Source organism: Telopea speciosissima, chromosome 6 (assembly GCF_018873765.1).
Source record: "Telopea speciosissima isolate NSW1024214 ecotype Mountain lineage chromosome 6, Tspe_v1, whole genome shotgun sequence".
NCBI classification, from domain to species: Eukaryota; Viridiplantae; Streptophyta; class Magnoliopsida; order Proteales; family Proteaceae; genus Telopea; species Telopea speciosissima.
The window spans coordinates 46,284,341-46,308,612 of NC_057921.1; the positions used below are offsets into that span (position 1 = coordinate 46,284,341).

The window sequence follows — 24,272 nt, forward strand, 5'->3', positions numbered from 1 at the left end:
AGTATTATTGTTTTTCTTTGAAGGCATTTGCGCAATTGGCTTGTTGGTTGACTTAATTACGCTAGTTGGGCTTGTGCTAAAAGTAGTCAACATTGCTTTCCTCTTCCTCTACCTTCACTCGCTGCCTTCTGGCTCGTCTAGTTCAGAATGAAATGTGGAGGGGATTGTGGTCTGATCGATTCCTTCTGGGTCTAGTCACTCTCTTTCCGTCACTCATTCAGGTCAATGTCTTTCAGGCAGAGGCTTTTATACCAAAAAAAAAAAAAAGGGCTGTAATATCATGGCACCAAGGCAAGGCCCCATGGTGCCTATTTGATGCCTGGACAAGACCAATGCACCCAAGGCAAGTGCTATGTTCCAGATATGTTTCAATGTTCTAATATATTCCCTTCATCTTCTGGGATTGGAGACCCTTCATACATAAGGCAGTCGGTCGCAATGCATATCAAGGCATTTTACCTGCACAAACATGCTGGCCGCGACATTACAAAAAATTATGATGGGATTCAACCACAGGCCTGGGGAACAACCACCCAGAGACTTTGGCAATGAAACATGCTGGCAACATTTATGATTCAAGTAACATGAACTCTGGAAATGGATGTTTCAACTTGTCCCGGAGGAAACACTCCTATGAGATCGGAAAATAGGTTTAATTATTAGGTTTTGATCTAGGAGTACAACCATATTTACAAACACAATACCTCTGCCCCTTCCCCTGCAAAATGAAATGATCTCACTGAATGTGGCTGCACAAAAATCACCCAAAAGGAAATTAAAAAGATTTTGATGTATTCCATACAGAGAAATGATTTAAAGGATTGTATCTCAAAGCAGTCAACTTGTCAATGTATCAGTTTGGATCTATCAAACACTACTGCATGTCTCCGGCACTAGGGAAAAGAACATGAAGAATTGGTGGTGTCTTTATAAACCTCAAGGTTCAGGTTGATCCGTTCTCTGAATGGATGAATAATAATGGGCTTCGAGCTCTTTTAGGCTAGCAGCTGCTTCCTCTCCAATTCTAGCCAGTATACAGTCTGTTTTCTCTGCCTGTTGGTTAAACTCAATAGTCCGTTGCTCAACATGCTCATTGAGGGATGCAAAACCTGAAAAGATGGCCGTTTGCTTTAGCTCTGACACCAATTTTAGGAGTGAATCTGCTGCCTGAACCTGTTCATCAGAGTTGTTATTCCAGCTTAGTGAAAGTTGAATATAATTACTCTTCTCAACTCAACTAAACTAGGTCAGATACACTTACTGTTCACCATTCAACTTGTTTAAAACTCAATTTTTGATAACCAAGGCTATCGGCATCTGAAAGTTAATTAAAATTCGTCATTGCTTTTCTTTCTTTTTGTAAATAATTCCAGAGAATTGTGATAACTTACCTAGCCCACCAACTGTTCCATATTTCTAGTGAATGTAGTTCCAACATTCTTTATTTGCAGGGTGATTAACAAATTTATTCCGAACAAACCATTCTCAATTAGGTAACCACTGGTCTCGGGTAGCAATTAACAAATGAAATGAAAGTATCCTCAAAGGACCATGTCAACCTTCATGTATTGTTAACTATAGATATTTGAAAAGGTAACCCTTAACAAGAGAGAGAGAAGACTTCTAACAAGTTGAACCCATACATAAATTTTGGGAAATTTACAAGTGCCTCCCCTGAGGTAAGGCCTAATTATAGATCCCCCCGTGAATTTTGGATATTTACACATAACTCCCCTACTTTCCAAAATAATTAATAAGTAAACCCACTCCGTTAGTTGTCCCAATTAGTTGCTAATGGTAAGAGTGTTTTAGTAATTTTATGACCAATATGCCCTTGATAGGGTAAAGATATGCCCTCACCCAATGATCTATGCCCTTCACCCACAATCCATCGTTTAGGGTTTGAAGACCCTAAAAATCTCTGCACAAGAGCACCTGCCATTCATCTTCCCCACGCAAGAACACTTGCAACTCATCTTCCCCGCCAATGATGACCTCACAGTGAGCTTGTCTCGAAAAGCTAGGCATCCTCTCACACTCGCAGTAAGATTGTACACTGATTTACCCTCTTCGAATGCAACCCGTTGCTGGAGGAGTAATGATGGAAGGGAGATGGAAGGAAATGGAAGGGAAAAGGATTTGATTGCATATCAGCATGTGGGTTGTGGATTTTAGGTATTAGAGAACGGAAACGACGGGGAGCAAAAGGGGTTTTGAGACCTATGATAGTGGGATTGTTGATGGGTATCGGAAATGGAGAGATGAGAAAGGGAGGATGGATGGTGCGTTTCAAGGTTGGGTAGATTCAGCGAGGGTAAATGGGGAAGGAGGAGAGATGAATGTAGAAATGGGTTTTTGTTTGGGGTTTTGGAAGAAAATAATCAAAAGGAGAAAAGGGGTTCGGTCGGTGATTTCAAATAGAAAAGAAAATAAAGAAGAAAAAATCAGAGGAGGGGACGAAGAAGAAGAATAATAGAACTGGGGTAAAGATGAATCAAAACCTTGAAGATCATACTGCATATATCGGATAGAGCGACAAAGTACGCGGCGAGTGCTCTGCTGTTGTTGTGCTCGGCGTCAGAGCAGTTGCAGAGGGATGCAATGGCGTGCGGGGCGGCATAGTTCGAGAACTCGCCACCGAGTTTCTCGGTTTTTGAAAAAACCGAGATAATACTGCCTGCGAGTCTCAAAAGTGCAATATCTCGGCGAGATCTCGGATCTCGATTCGGGTCTCAGTTTCGACCCATTTTTTAACCCACCTACCACTTAAATACCTCACCTAACTCGACAGAACTCAACATATCTAGGCGAGATCCTGGATCTCGGGTCCAGATCTCGGGTCGATCCATGGAAATGACCCATCTACTATGTATTTACCTAACTCGACGAAAAAACAAAAAATGCACCAACTCGGCGAGATCTCGACTCGACTCGGTTTCTCCAAGAGCCGAGTTGGTACCGAGACCCGAGTTTTAGTACCTTGTAGGGCGGGGACGCAGCTCTTGCTGATGGTGCAGAGCGATTACACAGTGCGAGCCAAGCGCAAGGCACAGCTCTTGCTGCTGGTGCAGAGCGATTACACAGTGCGAGCCAAGCGCAAGGCACAGTTGCTGCTCAATCTTATTAGAGAATTGTGGCGCCCATCATTCCATTGCCAATTCTAACGATTTTGGTGGCACAGATGTTGTTCTCTTTTGAGATTCTTCTTATTTTCTTCTCTTGAAATTCTATCTCTAAGCTCTCATCCTGTTTGGTTGAATGATTCATGCCCCTCAGTGTCTTGTTGGGAGTGATAGAATCGTCCCATAAAAATCATGCTCATAGAAGCATTTTCAGGTCAACCAGAAAGGATCACCGCCTAAATTGAGACACTTTACTGCCCAGAAGATTGATTATAAGGAAGAGCATCATCCATCCAATCCCTGATCCAAGATCCATTGATAGCAAGAAGGAGAGCTCACGTCACTGGTTGTGTCATTCTGTGAACTGAAATTTCAGATCAAACCATCTTAGAAATCCACCAAAAACCCAAGCAAATCGGTTGGATCACAGAGAATTCTCACAACATCTGTTATACTAGTCTTGCCACAAGCAATCAATTAAGAACTCGCCTTAAGAAAGGCTTAAACCCTAGCAAAATCCGTAAGCAGTCCAAGCAAGAGCAACTCGTGACACAAAATCACAATTTCTACAACCTCTTGATCCTTATCTTCTCTCCACAACAAAAATCACGACTTCCTCAAATCTCTCGATATTGACACCAAGAAAATCTCAGAAATCCAATCAAAAGATCCCTGCCTTCCATCTTTTCATCCATTTCCACGTCTCCCATATCATAAAACAGAGCACAGATATGAATCAAACTGATAATTCTTCAATCCACGACGAAAATCACGATTTCTGGGTAAAGTTCAAGAAGACTCTCAATAACCCACTTCTCGTAATTCATCTGTGTGGTAGTACTTTGTGGTTTTCTTTCTTTTTCTTCTTCCCCTCCATTTAAATGCAGATTCAGGAAATTTTATCACATTAAAAACTTTTGTAATGCAACAAAGTATAAGATCTAACCAGTGAGTCCAGAACAGCACAGGGTAAGGTGGAAGAACTCGTTCATTCAGGTGGAGGCGGTGGTACTGTGGCGGTTAGTGAAACCAACGGCTGCTGGGCAGAGGCGGGAGTGGAGTGATAAGAACCAACCAGAACACACTGGCACAGCACCACAAGAGTTCTAACAGATCCCATGATGGCAGTGCTGTATCAGAAGAGGAAGCTGAGAACCAGGAAGGTCTGTAATGGAAGAAATAGGTTTGTTTTAGCATGAAGGGCAATTTAGTCAACAAAATAACAATTCTAACGTTTTCAGTCCCAGGTTAACAGAGTGGGTTTAATTATTAATTATTTTGGAAAGCAGGGAAGGTATGCGTAATATCCAAAACTCACACCTCAGGCTAGGTGTAAATTTCCCATAAATTTTTTACCCCTGAATGAGAACCGCAAACCAAATTCAAAATTGTAGAAGCCTACTGCTACAGAATTGGGCGGGTTATAACAAAGACTAATGCACTGCAAACCCATACCCAAACAAATGAACCAAGATGACCAATACCTATTGTTAAGAATACCTAATGGCATGGCAGAATAAACCAAATATCTACACTGTAGCTGCAGAACCCAGACAAATACCCTCAAATCAATTTTTTTTACCCTGTTCATTAAAAATTTAGCATCATCTCTCTCTCACCAAAGTACATCCATATAATTTCAATGCGAGGAAAATCCCACATCACCATTGGCTCAGTAGCATTATCGTAGTTCAACTCTGGCTCGTTTCTCTGGCTTATAACAGGGAGCTATAGGACTGGTTCTCAGAATCACAGAAACAGAGCAGGGTATCAAAAAGGAAGTAATAGTGGGTACTTGAACAGAACTTGAAGGCTGGAATCCAGAGAAAATAGCAGCAGGTTATGGAATATAGAATTAAAGAGCTAACAGAACAATGTTTTGAGAGAAAAGATACAAGTATTAATATGGCTAAAACTGAGACTCAAAACAGGGTATCCACTGAGTATAGCACGAAGTTGCTGTCCTGTTTTGGGTTGCAAAACAGAATTGGAAGAAGAAACATAAAGATTGAAAAGCACAGCAGCAGTAGAGTGGCAGAATCCTCCAGAGTGGCCTAGGGAATCCACCCAAGCCCAAAGAGAATCCACTCCTAACAACCCCAGTGGAATTCACACTGAAAAATCTGGATAATAGCAGCAATTCATTAATTGACAAAAACATATTATTACCCAAGGGAGGTGATCCTTATTCATAGTTGAAAGATCAGCCCAAAACAAGCAATAAACTAGAGTAGAAACTTCCTAATTGGACAAGGTATTCTAATATAAATACAAACAAGGCTAGCTAAAAAATCTTCTACAAAAATAGAAACCAAGCTGGCAATGTACTGCTGCTGAATGCTGATAAGCTTCTGGAAGGGGCTCTTGATTATAGCTGTGATCATTTCAAATTCAAAATTTGAAAAGGCCATAGCTGTGACCAGAAAATATTTCTAGAATCAATCTAGCTGGACAAAGCTGCTGCTCCATAGTTCAAAATCTAGCGAAATTTCGGCGATATTTCGCCAAATTTCGTATATCTCGAGCTGTCCGAGATACGATACCAATCCGAAATGGAAAAATACCATATTTCGACGATATCTCGTGAGATATCGACGAAATATCGTGGACTCACGATATATCGCGAGATATTGAAAAAGTCACTAAAAGTGTCACGTGCAATATTTTGAATATTTCGGAAATTTCGGTCATCTCGTTTCGGAAATTTCAGAAATCTTGGTAATTTTGATAATCTCGTTTCGAAAATTTCGGAAATCTTGGTCATTTTGGCATTTTACACAATTACACCCACAGAAAAATACCATATTTCCATTTTGGTATCTCGGAAATTTCGGTCAGACCGAAACACCGAAACGAAACAAGATTTAGTACCATGGCTGCTACTGGCTGTGCAGGGACTTCTAGAAGTGCTCACGGCTAGGGCTTCTTAGCCAGTTTCTTCTGAGGCGCAACTTCACCCCCTTTGCTAATTTCACAACAGCTCAGCCTTATCTCAATTCTCAACTAAATGGGATAGGCTACATGGATCCTTGCTCTCCAATCAGCTCTATTCGAGGGCATACTTGATAGTTGATACAATGCCTAAGCTATGCATGTCATTCCTCATCACTTCTCCTAGGGTCATTTTAGGTCTGCCCCTGGCTCTTTTAGTTTCTTCAATGTGAATCAAATCACTCCTCCGTACTGGAGCATCCAACAGCCTCTGTTGAACATGGCCAGGCCACTTAAAACAACTTTCTCGTAGCTTATCATGTATCGGACCCCCTTTGCCAGTTTATTCTCAAACATCAGAAAGCATATAGACAAGACAAAGTGCAAGGATGAATAGTTGGAAGAAGATTTGTTGATTGGTTGATTGGCATAAATTATTTTCTCAATTGGTCTGCCAACATTAGCACAAAAAAGTAGAGCCAAATCCAGTGATCTTAAACATCCAATAACTGCACTCAGCTGTGGGAATTCTGACAAAATACAGAAGATTGGGATAATAGAATGGGCAAGAGAATGCTACCTGGTCATCTGGCCCCTGCGCTAGCACGGGAACCAATGGAAGTGTGTCCACTAGCATCGCGGGGGACGGGATCTCCGCTTTTCCATGGGGGTGGGGCAGTGATTTCACACCCACCTGTGTATAGGCGCAGGGGCTATGCGAACAGGTACATTCTTTTCCCCCTAAAAGAATATTCTTGCCTCTTCAGTCTTCACCTAGGGCCAGATCAATGAGGCAGAAATATTGACAGTACAACAATGCACGAAAAACAAAGGGCAAGGTTTCTATGAGCTAATACCACAGTTATAAGTTTTAAACCCATCTTAACAAAGTAATGTATCCTTTGTATTCTATAGTGTTGGAAATTTCAATCAAAATGGTCGAAATTTAGTGATATAATTCACTTTTGCAGGTCTCAAAACGGAAGATGGGTCAAAATAAGCAAAACGAAATTATCAAATTTCAAATGCAATTATCAAAATTTTACATTCCTTCATATAAAATAACAATTTTTTAGGTCAAAATGGAAGAAATGAGTCGAGTGTGAGAGAATGTTTCAATTTTTTCAAAAATTTCGGGAAATTCAAGCCTCTCCAAATCTCTTCTAAGCTCCCACAACAGGATTGGAAAGACATCAAGGATATTTGCACACATTTGAGTTGAAACTTTAAATGTTAAAGTCCCCAAAGTTTGTCATCTTGGTTCAATTTTTTTTGGCTGGATTTGAGTACTGTTTGGATGTTTAATTCACATCATACTACGAATGTTTGTTGGAGTTTTGCAAGACTGAAGTATATTAAAACTCCCAACTTTCTTGAAACCCCGTTTCCCAAAAAGTTAAGGTTGAATTGCCTTTGTTTACGCCCATATAATTATATGTTAACCACAATGCCAATCTACAAGTTGATGTAGGTCACTAAATTTTTTTGCCCAAGAATTTTTTTCTTTGAATCTTTTTTGTATTCAAGAGTAAATTAAAAATACAAAATTCTAGAAATATAAAAAAATCTGTCAGCTCATGATAATGCAAATTATAAAAAAATTCTGTCACCTCATGATAATGCAAATTATACAAAAAATGTGTCAGCTCATGATAATGCAAATTACAAAAAAAATCTGTAAGCTCATAATAATGCATGGAACTTGTAAAAAAATCTGTCAGCTCATGCCCAGTGAAGTATAACGCTTCACTATTTGCCACTTGGCAGTACAAGGGTTAGTCCATGTCATAGAAGACCCCACATACATCACAATGGCCAAATTTTAGTCTAAAGTACGCAAGGAAAGTTGCACAAACTCTGATTCAAAGTTTTAGTAAAATTACCAAAATGTCATCAAATGGAGATGAATATGAAATACAATATAGCAACTTATGTAATTTTAGCTACTTTCTCTACTTATTTTAAGTTGAAATTGTTCCAATGGGATGCTTGTCTGGTCCTCTATCACATGGACTAACCCATTTATTGCCATGTGGAAAATAGTGAAGCTTTATACATCACTAAGAATAGTGACGGGGAAGAAAATTCATTTTATTATATTACAACTTTCTCACTGTACCCAGGTTATTACACTGTCTATCATAATGTTGAATGTCAAAATTCAAAACAGGAACAGGGTTCATGTTCATTGGTTTGACTAAGGGTTTTAATGCCAGCTCCATACTTGACAGATCACCCCCCCTTCCCCCATCTGGCTTGGGAGTTGGGAGAACCAGTGCAGAAGCACGGGCTGAATGATGCAGTTACACATTGGGATAGTTAGGGATTTTCTTTTTAATTGGGGGTTATTTTTTCATTTCATTTATTATTATTTTTTTGTTTTTCTGTTAACACCATTGGGTTGAGTCAAGGAGTGGAGTCTGATTCAAAATCTATCTCCAAAATAGAGTACGATTAGGAATGGTTTAATTTCTTTACATACATACATGTAGTCTATCGAATCAGAATATTATTGGAATGAATCGAATTTGATGATTGGGCTTACCTGCTGGTTACCTAGGATGTGATAAGCGTAACTGTGTAAACAGGTGACTTTACATGAGAAACCATTGGGGCTAGAACACGATGAAACTGTAGTATAGTGGAATGAGGATACATATTCTGAGCTTCACTTGCACTACCCTTTACGTCATTCTAAGGGCTGCAATCCTGGCTGCCAAATCATTGTAGTCTGGGAGCTTAGAATGGACATGCCCAGTTTGTCCATCAAGCTGAAATGAACTGGCAAGAGCAGGGCCCCTTGAACCCTCTGTTGGGGTTCTTGGTTCCAGTGGGAATGAAGCTGCTCGAGCAAGAGGATTACTCACCCTGTGTTTAAGTGTGCCTCATCTCTGCTTCTGTGATGTCATTTGTAGGAGAGCTTTCAATTCCCTCCTCATCTTGGTAGGTTCATTGGTTGATGACTTCTTACTGTAGTATAACAATAGCTCATCCATCATCTTATCCTCTTCATCCTTCTGAGTCATAGTCATCTTCATAGAAGGTTTGAGGGCCTCACCTTGAATCTTCTTTTCTAATGTCCAGATTTCTCTTTTCCTCCTGTTGAGAATTGCCAATGCTGTCATGACCTGGGGGTGGCAGGGGTTGGCAAGGGGGGAGTTGCAGGGGAGGTGGGGTTTGGGAGAATGAGATGCAATGGACATGCGGAGTGAGATGCCTGGGACGGGGAGAGAGAGAGGGAGATCCGGCGACAGAGAGGGAGAGAGGCAGAGAAAAAGAGAGAGAGGGGGTGGGAGCATAGTCCGAAATCTCACGAGATCTCGCCAAGATTCTCGATTTTTCGATTTTCCGAGTCAAGATGGCCTACGAGTCCCAAAAGTATACTTTCTCACCGAGATCTCGGAGGACATAGGCAAATGCCCATCTAAGTCCTTTATATGAGTGCCACATCTCGAAATCTTGGTGGAAAATCTTGGTATATAGACACCTATCTATGCCAGGAAGCAAGGCAGACAAGACAGACACTTATTTATGCCTAATATCATTTGAATAAATGTTTTTGTATTTGTATTTCATTTACTTAAGATATTATTCATAAATAAGCAAATACCCCCCTATTTGAATCCAATAAAAATAGTTAAAAAATCAAATTCCAAAAGGAAAAAAAGTCAACCCCCCAGTTCAAGAACAAAAACTAGATTTTCGACGGTAGGTGCAATTTTCAACTTTCTAATGCTGAGGTTTTTCTCAAATCTAAAAATTTCATAAATCTTATCATGGTAAAACATTGCTAAAAACCAAAAGTGCGGTAAAATATTCATTTGCTTTGATGTCCAATCAGAGCGATTTTGACAGCATTCGCGCGTACCGAATTAAGTTTGACCGGTACATAACTCTTTCAATATAAATCAGATTTTAGCAATCTTGGACTTGTTGGAAAACTTTATGTTGAAAGTTGTTAGTTATATTGGGCCAGAATACCGTGGGGGTATTCTGGACATTTTTCCTTTATTATTTGTTAGTTTCTTATGTGGTTTAATCCCACATTGCTTATGTAATTATTTTTACTATTTCATTATAGTTATAAATACAATGTGCTTGGGATGAACTAATCATCCAAGCATTAACCTAATTCAAATCTGTTTCTACATGGTATCAAAGCAGATTTTGAACTAGGGACACCAATTTTTCTCGGTTTTTGTTCTTCTTCTCTCTCTCAATCTTCTTCTCTTCTAGTTCTCTCCATCTTCTCCCTTGTTCTTCATTCCCATATAGGGCAGCAGTGATGAGGTAATCATGCGATCCAGTTGCTGCCCCCATTACCTCATTTATGACTTATAATTCTGTTCGATAGACTCCAATCAACATTACTGCGATATTGGTTCTTCAGTTCCTTCTTGGAGATTGCTTCTACATCAGATACAAGGGCTCCTCTCCTCTCTTTGAAGACCAGAAGCTGCTGCAGAATTGTTGTTTTATTGGTTCAGAAATTATTCCTCAAGATTGAAGACTTCCTTGAGATCGATTCCTCCATTATCAGGGTTTTTTTCAAAACCCTAACATCTATCGATCTTAGGGTTATTGCTGCCCACTGTTGCTGATTTTTTGCAGGTGTTTTCTTCACTTATAAGGGCTCCTTCGACAGCTATATTAGCTTCTACAGATCTGTTTTTTGGTGTGTGAAGACCTTGAGATCGATCTCATCATTACAAGGTTTTTTAAACCCTAATTCTATCGATATTGGGCTGCTGCACCTGTTTTTGGATCTGATTTTTCTGCAGATGTGTTTCTCTTATTAAGGACTTCTCTACCTCAGTTTTTCAGCCACTTTGATATTATTTATTGCAGCCTAGGCTCATCCATCGATTCCATCACTTTAGGGTTTTGTTCAAAACCCTAAAAACCATAATCGATCAAGGTTCCTTTTTGGCTGCTGGTTCTATTTGTTTGGGGCTTTACTTGAAGTTGTTTGGCCTTCTCTGCTGCCGGTATGGGTGACTCTACCAACTCTACTGCTACTTCTGTTCATGATGGCAATCACAAGACAGATTATCACAGCTTTCCACCTAACCCCCATCAAACTGGATGGCTCAAATTACCTTCTGTGGTCCAGATCAGCCTCCTTGGCCATTGCTGGCCGTGGCCTCACTGACCATATTGATGGCACTATTGTTAAGCCTAGTGATAAAGGTCCTGATCAGACTAAGTGGCTGGCCAATAATGGTGTTCTCATGTCGTACCTCATAGGCTCTATGACTTCCGCTTTACAGCATAATTTTCTTCTTCTGGATACTGCCGACCAGATTTGAGCTGCTTGCAAGGAGACCTACGGACAGCTTGGCAATGATGCCCAGGTTTATGAAATTCGAAAGAAGGTCCTTCACACTACTCAGGGAGACCTTTCTGTTTCGGACTACTATGCTTCTCTCCATGACTGTGGCAATGATTTGGATCATTACTCACGATTTTCACCCCTCTACGATTCTTTGATATTGCCTCTTATAAGAAACATGTGGACAAGATCAGAGTCTATGATTTTCTAGCTGGTTTGAATATGGAGTATGATCCCATTCGTGTTCAAGTGTTGGGCCATACACCTTTTCCCACACTTGAACAATCTTATGCATTGGTTTCTTCGAGGAGAACCGTAGGGCTGCCATGTTACATCCTCCTATTCTGGATCTGCTCTCAAGGCTGCTGCCCCCATCACCCCTACACCTATTGGCACGCTTCTCTTGGTGATTCTACTACGAGGGACTGTTGTTTGTGAGCACTGTCACAAACCATATCACACCAAGGAGAGGTGCTGGAAACTTCATGGGAAACCAGCTGACTTTGAAGCAAAACGGGCTGCCAAGACCAAGACCAAGACAAAGCCCAAGGCCCATCAGACTGAGACTGTTACTACAGACCCTACTACTGACCCTGGTCTATCCCAGGATGAGCTACAGGCATTTCGACGGATGCTGAGGTCTTCCGCTGCTGCTGCCTCTACTACATCAGCTACTGCCAATTCTTCTGCTCATTCAGGTTCATACTTTGCCCGGTCAGGTATTCCTTTTGGCAGGCATTGTGCTTCTGTAGCCTCCCATCGTTGGATCATAGATTCTGGGGCTACAGATCATATGATCGGTTCCTCTAGTTTGTTTCATCGATACTCTCCTACTTCTGGGAAGGACAAGGTCAAGGTAGCTGATGGTTCTCTTTCATCTATCTCTGGAAAGGGAATCATCAACTGCACTTCCTCCCTTCCATTAACTTCTGTTTTGCACATTCCTAATTGTACTACTAACCTTCTTTCCATTAGTAGTATTACTCGTGATCTTAACTGCAAAGTTACTTTCTTTCCTTCTCATTGTGTGTTTCAGGATCTGGCCTCTGGGAAGACGATTGGATTGGGTAAAGTGCACGGTGGGCTGTACCTGCTTGATGATGGTCGCTTCTCTCCACCACCATTACCTTCTCCACTACACCAGAACTCCATGGTCTCTTCTGAACTCTACCAGTGGCACTCTAGGTTAGGTCACCCCCCTTTAGGAATTTTAGCACATTTATTTCCTAGTTTGGTCACCCTACATACTAAGGATGATTTTTTTTGTGAGGCGTGTGTTCTGGCCAAACAGACACGTTCAAATTATCCTATTTCAAATAAAAGAAGTTCTTCTTGTTTTGAGTTAGTGCATTCTGATGTTTGGGGCCCTAATCATAAACCCTCTATTTCTGGCCATTGGTGGTTTGTATCTTTCATTGATTGTCATTCTAGGAACACATGGGTCTATCTCTTGCACACAAAAAATCAAGTTTTTTCATGCTTTCAACACTTTCATAAAATGGTCCAAACTCAGTTCCAGGCTACTCTCAAAATATTGAGAAGTGATAATGGAGCAGTATAAAGAATCACAATTTCAAAAATATTTGGTGACCATGGAATCATTCATCGGACTAGTTGTGTTGATACCCCCCGAATGGTGTGGCAGAAAGGAAAAACCGCCACTTGTTAGAAATGGCGGAGCATTAATGTTTGCGATGAATGTCCGTCTCAATATTGGGGGATGCGGTTATCACGGCACCTATCTCATCAATAGGCTGCCATCTCGGGTACTTCACTCCCGTAGCCCCTCTGATGTTTTAATTGGTAATTCCTCCTTTATTGTGCCTCCCAAGGTGTTTGGTTGTGTGTGTTATGCTCGAGATACTAAATCTCCCAGCAAACTTGAACCTCGAGGACTCCGTTGTATTTTCTTGGGTTATTCTCCAACCCAGAAAGGCTATAAATGTTACTATCCCCCTTCCCGCCGTACCATGGTTAGCATGGATGTTGTTTTCCATGAGTCCCTTTCTTATTATTCTTCGCCACCTCTTCAGGGGGAGAGTGCTGGTGAAGATGTGGCTTTCGAGATTCCTCTACCTGAGGAGCCTCTGGCTGCCCAACCTTCTTTACCACCCACGGCTGCTGTCCAGCCCCTTTTGGATGCTTCCCATCCACCCTTGAATGCTGCCCATCCTACTTTAGAGACCTCTCAACAACCTCTGGTTGTTCCTCCCTCACCTAATGGGAATCCTTTACAGGGGGAGACCATAGAAAATAGTGTTGTTAATATTCCTACTCAGGGGGAGCAGACTCTAGTCCAGAGAACTATTGGTGAATTTCAGAAGAGAATTGACAACTCCAACATGATCACCTATACAAGGGGAAGGTCCACAAGAGGGCAGTTGCATCCCACTATAGCACTAGTACCCATCCAATTGCCGGCTCCAAACACAGATCCTACATCTCTTGGTAATCCATCTCCTTCCGACCTACCTATTGCACTTCACAAAGGTACTAGGACTTGCACTTTACATCCCATATCTCATTTTGTTTCGTATAACTCTCTTTCTCCCTCTTTTCGTGCATTTGTATCTTCTCTTTCCTCTATTTCGGTTCCTAGAAATTGGCAGGAAGCATCTACAGATGGAAAGTGGAAGACAGCAATGTTAGAAGAAATGAGAGCACTATACAAAAATAATACGTGGGATCTTGTGGCTCTTCCTCCAGGAAAAAAACCAGTGGGCTGTAGATGGGTCTTCATAGTTAAACAAAAGGTTGATGGTTCGGTGGACAGGTACAAGGCACATTTGGTTGCAAAGGGGTTCACTCAGACTTATGGAGTTGACTATCAGGAGACCTTTGCACCAATGGCAAAGCTCAACACTGTCAGAGTGTTATTATCTTGTGCTGCAAATCTTGGGTGGGATCTTCAGCAGTTAGATGTCAAAAATGCCTTTCTCCATGGGGAGCTTGAGGAGGAGGTATATATGGACATTCCACCTGGTTTCTCTGATGACAAGACTAAGGGCAAGGTTTGTAAATTGAAGCATGCCCTTTATGGCTTGAAGTAGTCACCTAGGGTCTGGTTTGGCAGATTTCAAAAGGCTATGATTTCAGCAGGTTACAAGCAGAGCAATGCTGATCACACTTTGTTTATCAGACGACTTGGTGACAAGGTTACTCTTCTAGTAGTCTATGTGGATGATATTGTGATCACTGGTAATGATGATGCTGCAATCAAGGATTTGAAACTTCTTCTTGGCCGTGAGTTTGAGGTCAAAGATCTTGGTCCCCTAAAATATTTTCTAGGGATAGAAGTTGCTCGATCTTCAAAGGGCATCTTTCTTTCTCAAAGAAAATATGTCCTTGATCTATTGACTGAGACAGGGCTACTTGGCTGTCATCCTTGGATACTCCTATGGAAGCTACTACAAAACTTAGGGAGAAAGAGGGTGAGCCGGTTGACAAGGGTGCCTATCAGCGGTTAGTAGGCAAACTAATCTACCTTTCCCACACACGCCCTGACCTTGCAGTTGTTTTGAGTTTGGTGAGCCAGTTCATGCATGATCCATATTCCTCTCATATGGATGCGGTCCGTCGTATTTTGAGGTACTTGAAGTCTGCTCCAAGAAAGGGAATTCTTCTATCGCCAATGGTCACTGAAGGTTGAAGCCTATACGTCTTGATTGGGCTGGTTCTCTGACAGAAATCTATGTCGCTCTTGTTCTCTTGTGGGTGGAAACCTTGTCACATGGCGAAGCAAAAGCGAATGTTGTGGCAAGGTCTAGTGCTGAAGCCGAATTCCGCGCAATGGCACAAGGAATTTGTGAACTTCTGTGGCTGAGAGGGTTATTGCAGGATATTGGTGTCACAATAAAGCGGCCATTAGTATTGCTCATAACCCTGTCCAGCATGATCGCACGAAACATGCGGAGGTAATGTAGTCCTAGAATAGGTGATAATCCCTACTAGGAGCCAATTGGAATCAAGCTTTGGTCAAGCCTGCTGTTTAGGGCTGATTTGGGGCTGTTTTAGGGCAAAATTAGGGTTTAGGATGGGAATTTGGGAATGGGGTTTATAGGGTTTTAATCTGCAGGTTTAGAGGATCATTATGATATAAAAATATCTGGGTTTGGTTAGGTTTCAAAATTCTGCAGATTTAGGGTTAGGGTTTCGGGTTTTGTAATGAGGAAAAACAACTAAAATTATGGTTTAAAGTAGGATTTAGGGGCAGGGGTTAAGGTCGACTGTTAGAGGGGCTAGGGGAAGATTCGGTTGCAATATGGAAGGTTTCTGATGGCTGAATGTGTCCCAGCAGAAAATTAGGGTTTTTAGGGTCAATGGAGAAGAGGGATCTTAGGGTTTGGATGGACAGAATGGGCAGCAGCTAGGGTCGAGTGGAGATGGTGATGAGGGGAAGTTATGGTCCAAATCTGATCAGATTCCAACGGAGGAGCAGATCTGAATCAGAGTTTAGAGTCTTCTAGGGTTTATGAAAATAGGACAGAAAAGAAAGAGGATCGATTGGGGAAGGAAAGAAAGGATAAAACAGAAAATTAAAACCCAAACTTACACTGGATTCCTCCGGCAGCAGCTTGGATTGTTGAAGGATGAAACCACCTTCGAAATAGGGATCCTCCCAGCCGTCACGGCGTAAGGAGTCGCAGGATTCCACCCACCCTTCCACCTTGATAAGCCCACAAGGATGCACACACTCTTGGAGAGCAACAATGGCAGCCAACAAGCAAAAGCTTTTTCATTAATCAAATTCGTGTTCAAGGCTTTGCCCCCTTACAACCTTATATAAAAGACTCAAAAATAGACTTTTACTCTAAAAAGGAAAGCCCTAACCCAATTCCTAACCTATTAGGTAACTTAAACTGACTAGGAAACTAAAATAGACTCAAAATAGAGTCCTAATGACTTAAAAACAACTTAAACTACTTAAAATAAAGAAGATTCTCTACTAGCCAATAGGATATAAAAACCTCTTAGCCAATAGGATCACTTCACTTAAATTAGACCAATTGAACCAATTGGATGCAACCAATTTAAACCGGTTCAATCTAAAAATAGGAAAATAAACTAAGTATTGGGCTAATCCCTTATGCAACCTATATGCCCCTAGTTTAGGCTCATTAAAGTGGCCTAATACATAAAAAACCCTTGGGAACAAAGGCCCAACATGTATATAACCCAACCCTAGGCCTATTTCTAAAGAAATAAGCCCTATTTGGTGATCATTCTGCATCAGGAGGTTGACCGACATTTCATCAAGGAGAAACTTGAAGCTGGCCTCGTTTGTGTTCCCTTCGTGAAGTCTTCTGAACAGCTAGCTGATGTGTTCACTAAGGGATTGAGTAGCAAGCTGTTTCATCCTATCTTAGTCAAGTTGGGCATGCATGATATATATGCTCCAACTTGAGGGGGAGTGTTAGTTATATTGGACCAGAATACCGTGGGGGTATTCTGGACATTTTTCCTTTATTATTTGTTAGTTTCTTATGTGGTTTAATCCCACATTGCTTATGTAATTATTTTTACTATTTCATTATAGTTATAAATACAATGTGCTTGGGATGAACTAATCATCCAAACATTAACCTAATTCAAATCTGTTTCTACACTTTCCAACAAGTCCAAGATTGCTTAAATCTGATTTATATTGAAGGAGCTATGTACCAGTCAAACTTAATTCGGTGTGCGCGAACACTGTCAAAATCGCTCTGAATGAAAATAATTTTTTGGACATCAAAACAAATGAATATTTTACCGCACTTTTGGTTTTTAGCAATGTTTTACCATAATAAGATTTATGGAATTTTTAGATTTGAGAAAAAACCCAGCATTAGAAAGTTGAAAATTGCACCTACCGCCGAATATCCAATTTTTGTTCTTGAACTAGGGGGTTGACTTTTTTTCCTTTTGGAATTTGATTTTTTAACTATTTTTATTGGATTCAAATAGGGGGGTATTTGCTTATTTACGAATAATATCTTAAGTAAATGAAATACTATTTCATTTACTTAAATGATATTAGGCATAAATAAGTCTGTTTGTCCTGTGTCTGTCCTGCTTTCCCACTAACTGAAACTCCTATTCGGACTTTGTTTTTGCAAAATCTGATAGTGTCATTGTGTTTAAATGGCCTAAAATAGGCTGAATACCAACTTTCAGACCCAAAAGAGGTCTAAAACCCACCGAGATGGGCTTCCGAGTCGGGAAAAAAAAAGTGCACAAACTCGCCGAGATCTCGCCCAACTCGGTTTTTGGCTGGGCCGAGATGGCTCCGAGACCCGAGTTTTCGAACCTTGGGTGGGAGGGGAGCCAAAGACGGGGAGGAAGGGGGCAAGGAGAGCGACATTACCAAAAGAAAATTCACTACGAGAGAGAGAATCAAGGGTAAAAAAGAAAAAGCAAAATTGGTTACAGCAATCAATTGTAACCACCTTGGTTACTTTTTTTTTGGTATAACACCTTGGATACAAATAGGTTATCCCTTGCCTAAAACTCCTTTATTCTCTACTTTTGTTCTATTTTATTCCTTAGATCATTCTAAACACTAGATTGGTTCTTTCCTCTTAAACTTATTTACAATTCAATCCTAAGTTCTGTTTGCTTCCAAAGGGTCCTAACGATTACTAATATTTACGATACTGCCACTATTCACTCAAATTAATTTTTTTGTCATTTGTGGACCTTTAGAGATCCAAATTTAAGGGTTTCGGTACCCAAGATTGCATCAGTTAGTTGCTTCTTCTAAAATGTATATCTAAACTAGGCCTGTAAACGGATCGGATTCGGCTCGAATACGGATCGGATGTAATCGGATCCGGATATTCCTTGGTCGAATACGGATTCGGATGCGGATCGAATTCGGATTTTCGACCATCCGTTTACACCTCTGCCTTGTGTAACCCGAACTTTCCTCCCCCTAGTGGATACAATTTACTCTCAATCCATAGTTTTAGATCATGATTCTCTTTTCCTCATATTCTCAAACCTGTTGAATCTTCAAAAACCCTCAAGATCATTATTTACTTAATTTTTTATAATTAAGTATTCGGATTCGGATTTTTATCGGAGTATTCGGATTTTTTTCCGGGTATCTCTAAACGAATTCGGATGCCCCTAAACGGATACGGATGCAGATCGAATTCGAATTTTCGGTTATCCATTTACAGCCCTAATCTAAACTGACAAAAGGAAAAGATTAATAGGTTAAATTACATCCATTGTCTATAGACGATCTAAATCTTAGAATTATCAAAAAATCAGAAACCAAAACACAGTGCAGTCTCTATTTTAAAATTATATGCAAGCTAAAGTATATTTGAAAAGTTAAATAGAATCCAATTGAAATTTTATCCCATCAAAAAGACTTCAGCTTACAAAACAATCAAGCCGCAAAGAAATGCTTGTACCATTCTAGCTGCACGCATCTCCATCATGAATGCTTCTTGTGAATTCCTGACTGGAGGATCATTTACCTAATAAGAGCAATGTTCTCCACTTTAGTGAATGCTTAAAGTTGTAATGATGTTTATATTGATATTTGTACTGTAGAAATTGTAAGATGATAATGAGAGTTAACCAAAAGAGGTCTGAATGGATGCCTACCAATACGAGAATACAGTGTTTCCAACATGGGATCACATAAGAAACCACAAGGTGTAGGATTCAAATAAAAAACATATACAATCAGACTATAAGAATACCCTGCATAACTCATTACCAGAACAACATTTTCTTCAAAATAAATCCTGTTTCTTCTATGGACAAAGCTGTGATCATATCATATAACAGAATTATATGACACAGATCCATCATATCATAGAAAATCATAATATGATGCAGATCCATCATATAATAACACGGCTTTCCTAGACATCAAATGGTACTAGTCAGCCAGAGAGGCCAGAGAGGCCAGAGAGGGATCCAAATTCATCAAGGGGGCAACACCCCAGTTAGCAAAAGGCAATAATACATCATAAAATGTGAGACTCCAACTCTCAGATACAATTTGCTCAAAAATATGTTTAATGTGGAGAAATCCACTTGGAGTGGAAGCAGAGGTTTTAAGGCTTAAGCCATCTGCAGTACCCTCCAATAAAACCATAGAATGCAAAGAAAGAAAGCAAATTCATATGTAAATCAAAGATATTACCAACTTTTTCTTGACAGTTGGTTAGTGTTGTCAGACAAAATCGATTCCAATGATGGGCCTCTATCTGTGCTGAAGCTGAACTTAAAGAGCTGTATATATTAATATTAAGAATTGACTGATGTTCAAATTTGTTTTAGTTCTAGCTGAACTTCTACACAGTTTTTTTTTTTTTTTCATTACATTGTACAGCACAAGGGTCTCCTTTCCCTTCTCAAAATTTACAAAATCTTTTGAATTACCCAAAAACTTGCCAAAATAAGATTCCAGCATCATTCCCAGTAGTCAAACTTTAAAGCCAATTTCTCATTATTAATTGATCAAAACATGGTCCTTCCAAAAAAATGGAGACAATGGAGTCTCTGGCAACACAATCTTATCAATTGTATTCCATGTACAGAGCATCAAGACCCACCACTGAATTGATCATAATGAAGAGACTGATAACTCATAAGCCCAAAGTAGCATGAGCCACAGTTAAGAATCTTGACTCAATCACAAATAAAGAGGAACAAATTGAAGATGATGTTGATTCAAAGTTTGAGGCTTTGAGCAGGATGGATGAAGTGGAGAAGAGCTTCTAGAGGAACTTCTAGTGTGTTAAGACAGATTAGTAGCAAGACAAGGAAGGCTGGTATCAGACATGAATCCATGGGAGCAAAATTAGGAACAGCACCAATGAAGTTGATTGAGGTGGTTCAACTACATGCAACGGTCACTAACAAATGCACCACTGAAAACAGATCAAGGTATCAAGTATCGTAATTAGGCAGCGTATCAGGAAGTTGGATTTAAAAGATGTCTTGGAGATGTATCGCAGAGACGCTGGATAAACTAAAGATATCCATGATACATGCAAAACTAGTATTTTTAAGAATTATACAGCACAAGTAAAGAGGAAATAATGATTTAATCACTAAATCATGTTGCTATAAGTCAAGAGGATTCAAATCCTTTTTTCCCCGCGTCTCTCTCCCCCTCAGTACTTTCCCTCACAATGTTTCTTCTTTTTCTTTGTTTTTCTTTTCCTTTAAGCGGAAGATGCCTGAACTCAACAGAGCACAAAACACTCCGAGTCATTTTGTAAATATGTTTGCAGTGTCTCTGTACGTAAGCCGTTTTAATTTTCCATTAGGTATTATATCCTAAGGTCAGAACTCAATACTAAATACCTTACAAGAGATCTGTTGCAATTAAAGGTATTAAAAGATCAGGGACAGGCTGAAGATGAGCTCGGTCAAAGTGACAAGAAAACACAAATTCAAATGAGTTAAAAACAGATATGACCTTAAAAGAGAGGAACTTGAGAACAGGATTCCCGTAGCCAACCCCAAGTGGTTAGAGAGGCTTGGTGAGTTGGGTTGAGAAAGAAGTACGAAATCTCCAAAATAACCTGCATACCCCATCTGATAAGATTATGTCCTTGACAATCTCTCAGATAGGAACCATTCGGTGGTGGACCCCAATCTTTTGAAATTGAACCCCATAGAGTGCATGGTTCCATGAAGCCAGACTCATGATAGTCATTTGAGAAAATTAGTCCTCCGGCAATCTCCCGTCATATTGGTTTATTTTCGCCTTGTGTATGTCTCACTCAAGAAATGTGAACCTAATCATCTCCATAGTTCCATACAAGATAGTCCCAATGAGTTGCCTTATGAACCCAGCCATGACCCATGCTAGTTGTCTGACCACATGTCAATCATCATTTCACATAGCAGTGGATTTGCCATCATAGTTCTGTGATCCCACCCATCACAGGCAATTGCTTTAAATAAAAGGACTACGGAATCTGTTACATCTACTACTACCTTCACAAAGCTACAAATCTCTAGAAACACAAACTGATACATGAGTTTGCAACACAAACAGGCATTGCACCAAGCTGTGGAGCACACGATGAACGTACAGGTGGAAACTTCTTACCCAATCCACCGAGTTCCTTCGCAGGTTAGAGTCAAGATACACATGTGGACAGGTTCAGGTTCCCATACAATTTCTTACTAATGCACCAATCCAGAAGTTTGTATTCTTGATTTTCTTTGCTACTGAAAATACTGGCACATGGGAATTCTTTGTTCATCACATAAACCTGCGAAATGGAAACGGGAGGCATCGTCGTATGCTCGACATTAGTGGCCCTGGTGTTACTAGAAAGAAATTTCTTTCACCAAACCAATAGGTCAATAGAGGTAGATGGACTTCACATACAAAATTTAGGCAGGATTGTTGTGTGTTCAGGTGAGAAGAAAGGAAACCATGAAATCAGAGAATTAGGAACAAGTTCAAGTAGCAGTAATAAACTCTCTGCAATCACAGTTTCTTTATTTGTTGTTTCGAAGGAATGACAGCAGTTAAATACAAAGAAAACCTTCTTCATTCTAGTCTCTGTAGACAGATGAACAAGTTCTCTTATCATGGCCTCGGGTTCTACATATTGATAGACTCCTTGCTCTGAACCATTCAATTTGACATGCTAAATTAGTGGTGCTATGGCAAAGAGCAAGTGATTAAAATTTGGCCAATTGGCATGTAGCCAACAAAATATGCTTCATACAGTACCTCCTAGACCAGAAGATAGTATGATCAGCAAATTAATTGACTATTATACAAGATCACTGCACTTGCTATTTTCCCTTTTACAACTCTCCTCAGCTATCCAACTGCCCCAAAGGACTAATCACCATTACAATCTCATATACATGGCTAAGAGTAAATGTCACCAACATGAGAAGGGATAAATTAAGTTTTTCACTGCCAATTAACAAATGCAATGTAAGTGATTGGTTTAGGGGATGGGCTGATGCATAACCCAGGAAAACCATCAATTCAAGCCATAGTGATGGAATTAATTGAAAGAAAGACCAATTCAGCTTTCCAAATTAAATGACACAATCAGATAACAAATCGTCGTATATTTAAACAAGATTGATCTGTTAAGGAAAGATTCAGAACTCTGGAAGCAAGAATGAGTCTGGAGTTAATTAACAAGAAATAATATAAAACACTGCATTTCAGACTTCAGAGAGCTTTTAGATGCATTATTAATCAAACAAAATAAAAACAAAAACAAAACAATGAGATAGAAAAAGATAAAAAGGCATACCCTAGCAACACTAATCAAGTGACTGAAATTGTCAACCATGTTGGTTATGTCAGTGTCAACTCTCTGCAACAGAGTCTTCTGCTTCTGAGCGGCAGCTGCTGCAGCTGCTGCTGTTGGCCCACTGCCACCACCACCACCACCTCCAAGACCAACTCCACCTCCCACTCCCCCTCCTTTGTTCATTCTCTCTTTTTCAACAAGAAGAAAATATATTTTAAAAATGTCAGCAGAGAAACACTTACCAAAATCTATAAGGAACCATAATAAGAGGGAATATGACAAAAATTGAAGAAAGAGAATTACGATACAATAAATTAATTGTTCAGTTCTAATAAGAGGAACCGAGCTTTTGGTTACACAAGTGCACACATAAGCAAGCACAAAATTTCCATCTCAGGAGAATGAGGATAAGATATTAAAAAGGTGCAAAAAAAAATACTTAAATGGAAAATTGTCAAGCTTATAGCAGTCACCTGGAAAGACTAAAACTTGAAGATAGAGCCAAGTACGAGCTAACTGTAATAGTTTCAGATCTAGAACAAATGAACAATCAATAATAAGAAGTATAACTATAGTGAAGAAGGAGAAGAAGAAAAGAAGAATAGATTAGGGCAGTAACGGATCTGGTTCCTGTCCAGCCGTGGCGGGAGCTGGACCGTCCAGCACCCCTCTAAGATCCTTCCACTTGGCCAGGGGTGCATCCAACGGTCCTGAGAGAGAATCTAATATTAACCCACCTTCCTCTCTCACCCTCTCATTTGACGAAACCCGACCCGACTAAATTTCAAAATCCTTGGTAAATCTCTGCAACCTGTTCTCCATTAAAACCCCTCGAAGACGAACGAGGAACCTCTCTGTTGAACAGTTTTTCAGAATCAATTCTCTTTTTTCCAATGAAATTTCAGAGAATTTGTGAATGAATGGCCATTTCTGCTGAACCCGCTTCACAAAAATCTCTACAACCTGTTCTCCATTAAAAGAAGACACCAAATATTGTTAGAAATTAACAAAATTTCTTTTAAAAAATTACACTACATAAAGAAAGGAACTAAAACATTAGAGGTCACAGAGACATATTTCCGTAAACAACTCAGTTTTCTAAACTAAAATAAATAATCCTATGATTTCTGTTGTTACCAAAACCCCTAAACCTTATATGCTTGTTACTAGGGGTGTCAATGGGTCGGGTTGGGCCGGGCCTGCCTAAACCCTGACCCTGACCCAACCCTGGCAGGGCCAAGAAACCCTCAATCCTGACCCGACCCTGTCAGGGTTTTCTCTGGCCCGACCCGGCCCGACCCAACCCGACCCAACCCAGCCCAGCCCGACCCTGATGGCAAATGGAAGGCAACATATTGAGAAATGGTAATCTGCCGCATGATGTAGAAGGAGATTAGAATGACAAAATCCTGGTTCTTCTCTGAGAATGGGTTGAAAAATATTTGAAACTTTCAATTGATTTAGAGGTGAAGAAACCTGCCAGCATGACCATTCTGGGAGTTTTAATGATAACAGTGTCTTGTACTGGACAAATGAAAGTTACAAAACCCCTGTATCAGATACCTCTAACAACAATATAGGAAAGGACGCAATTGATTCATTTAAGAAGGGAAGCAATCAGTTAAGATAATATATTTC

General features: G+C 40.1%; 1 protein-coding gene and 1 long non-coding RNA gene across 3 annotated transcripts; one reads left to right on the forward strand and one right to left on the reverse strand.

Moving 5' to 3' along the window:
- The first annotated feature begins 626 nt into the window (after positions 1 to 626).
- Positions 627 to 973, forward strand: LOC122663635. Its single transcript, XR_006333204.1, has 2 exons — positions 627 to 745; positions 807 to 973. It is a non-coding gene; the product is annotated as an uncharacterized LOC122663635 (long non-coding RNA).
- On the reverse strand, positions 816 to 22,832 carry LOC122663634 (mediator of RNA polymerase II transcription subunit 22a-like). 2 transcript variants are annotated; one of them, XM_043859234.1, is made up of 3 exons: positions 22,635 to 22,832; positions 18,789 to 18,854; positions 816 to 1,173 (listed from the first exon to the last, which is right to left on the reverse strand). In XM_043859234.1, exons 1-3 carry the CDS (start codon positions 22,815 to 22,817, stop codon positions 937 to 939), a joined length of 486 nt encoding a protein of 161 aa, XP_043715169.1. In that variant the 5' UTR covers positions 22,818 to 22,832; the 3' UTR covers positions 816 to 936. The 2 variants fall into 2 exon arrangements, with proteins under 2 accessions (XP_043715169.1, XP_043715170.1); XM_043859235.1 differs by lacking the exon at positions 18,789 to 18,854 and having other exon boundaries at positions 933 to 1,173.
- Between the last annotated feature and the right edge of the window lie 1,440 nt (positions 22,833 to 24,272).

What these genes read in the sequence shown, in the direction of transcription:
- LOC122663634 (XM_043859234.1), bottom strand. Translation starts at nt 22,817, where the DNA reads ATGAACAAAGGAGGGGGAGTGGGAGGTGGAGTTGGTCTTGGAGGTGGT. An exon ending in ACTTGATTAGTGTTGCTAGG is followed by an intron (nt 18,855 to 22,634) that starts GTATGCCTTTTT and finishes TGCTCTTATTAG; the next exon opens with GTAAATGATCCTCCAGTCAG. An exon ending in AGATGCGTGCAGCTAGAATG is followed by an intron (nt 1,174 to 18,788) that starts GTACAAGCATTT and finishes TCTGATGAACAG; the next exon opens with GTTCAGGCAGCAGATTCACT.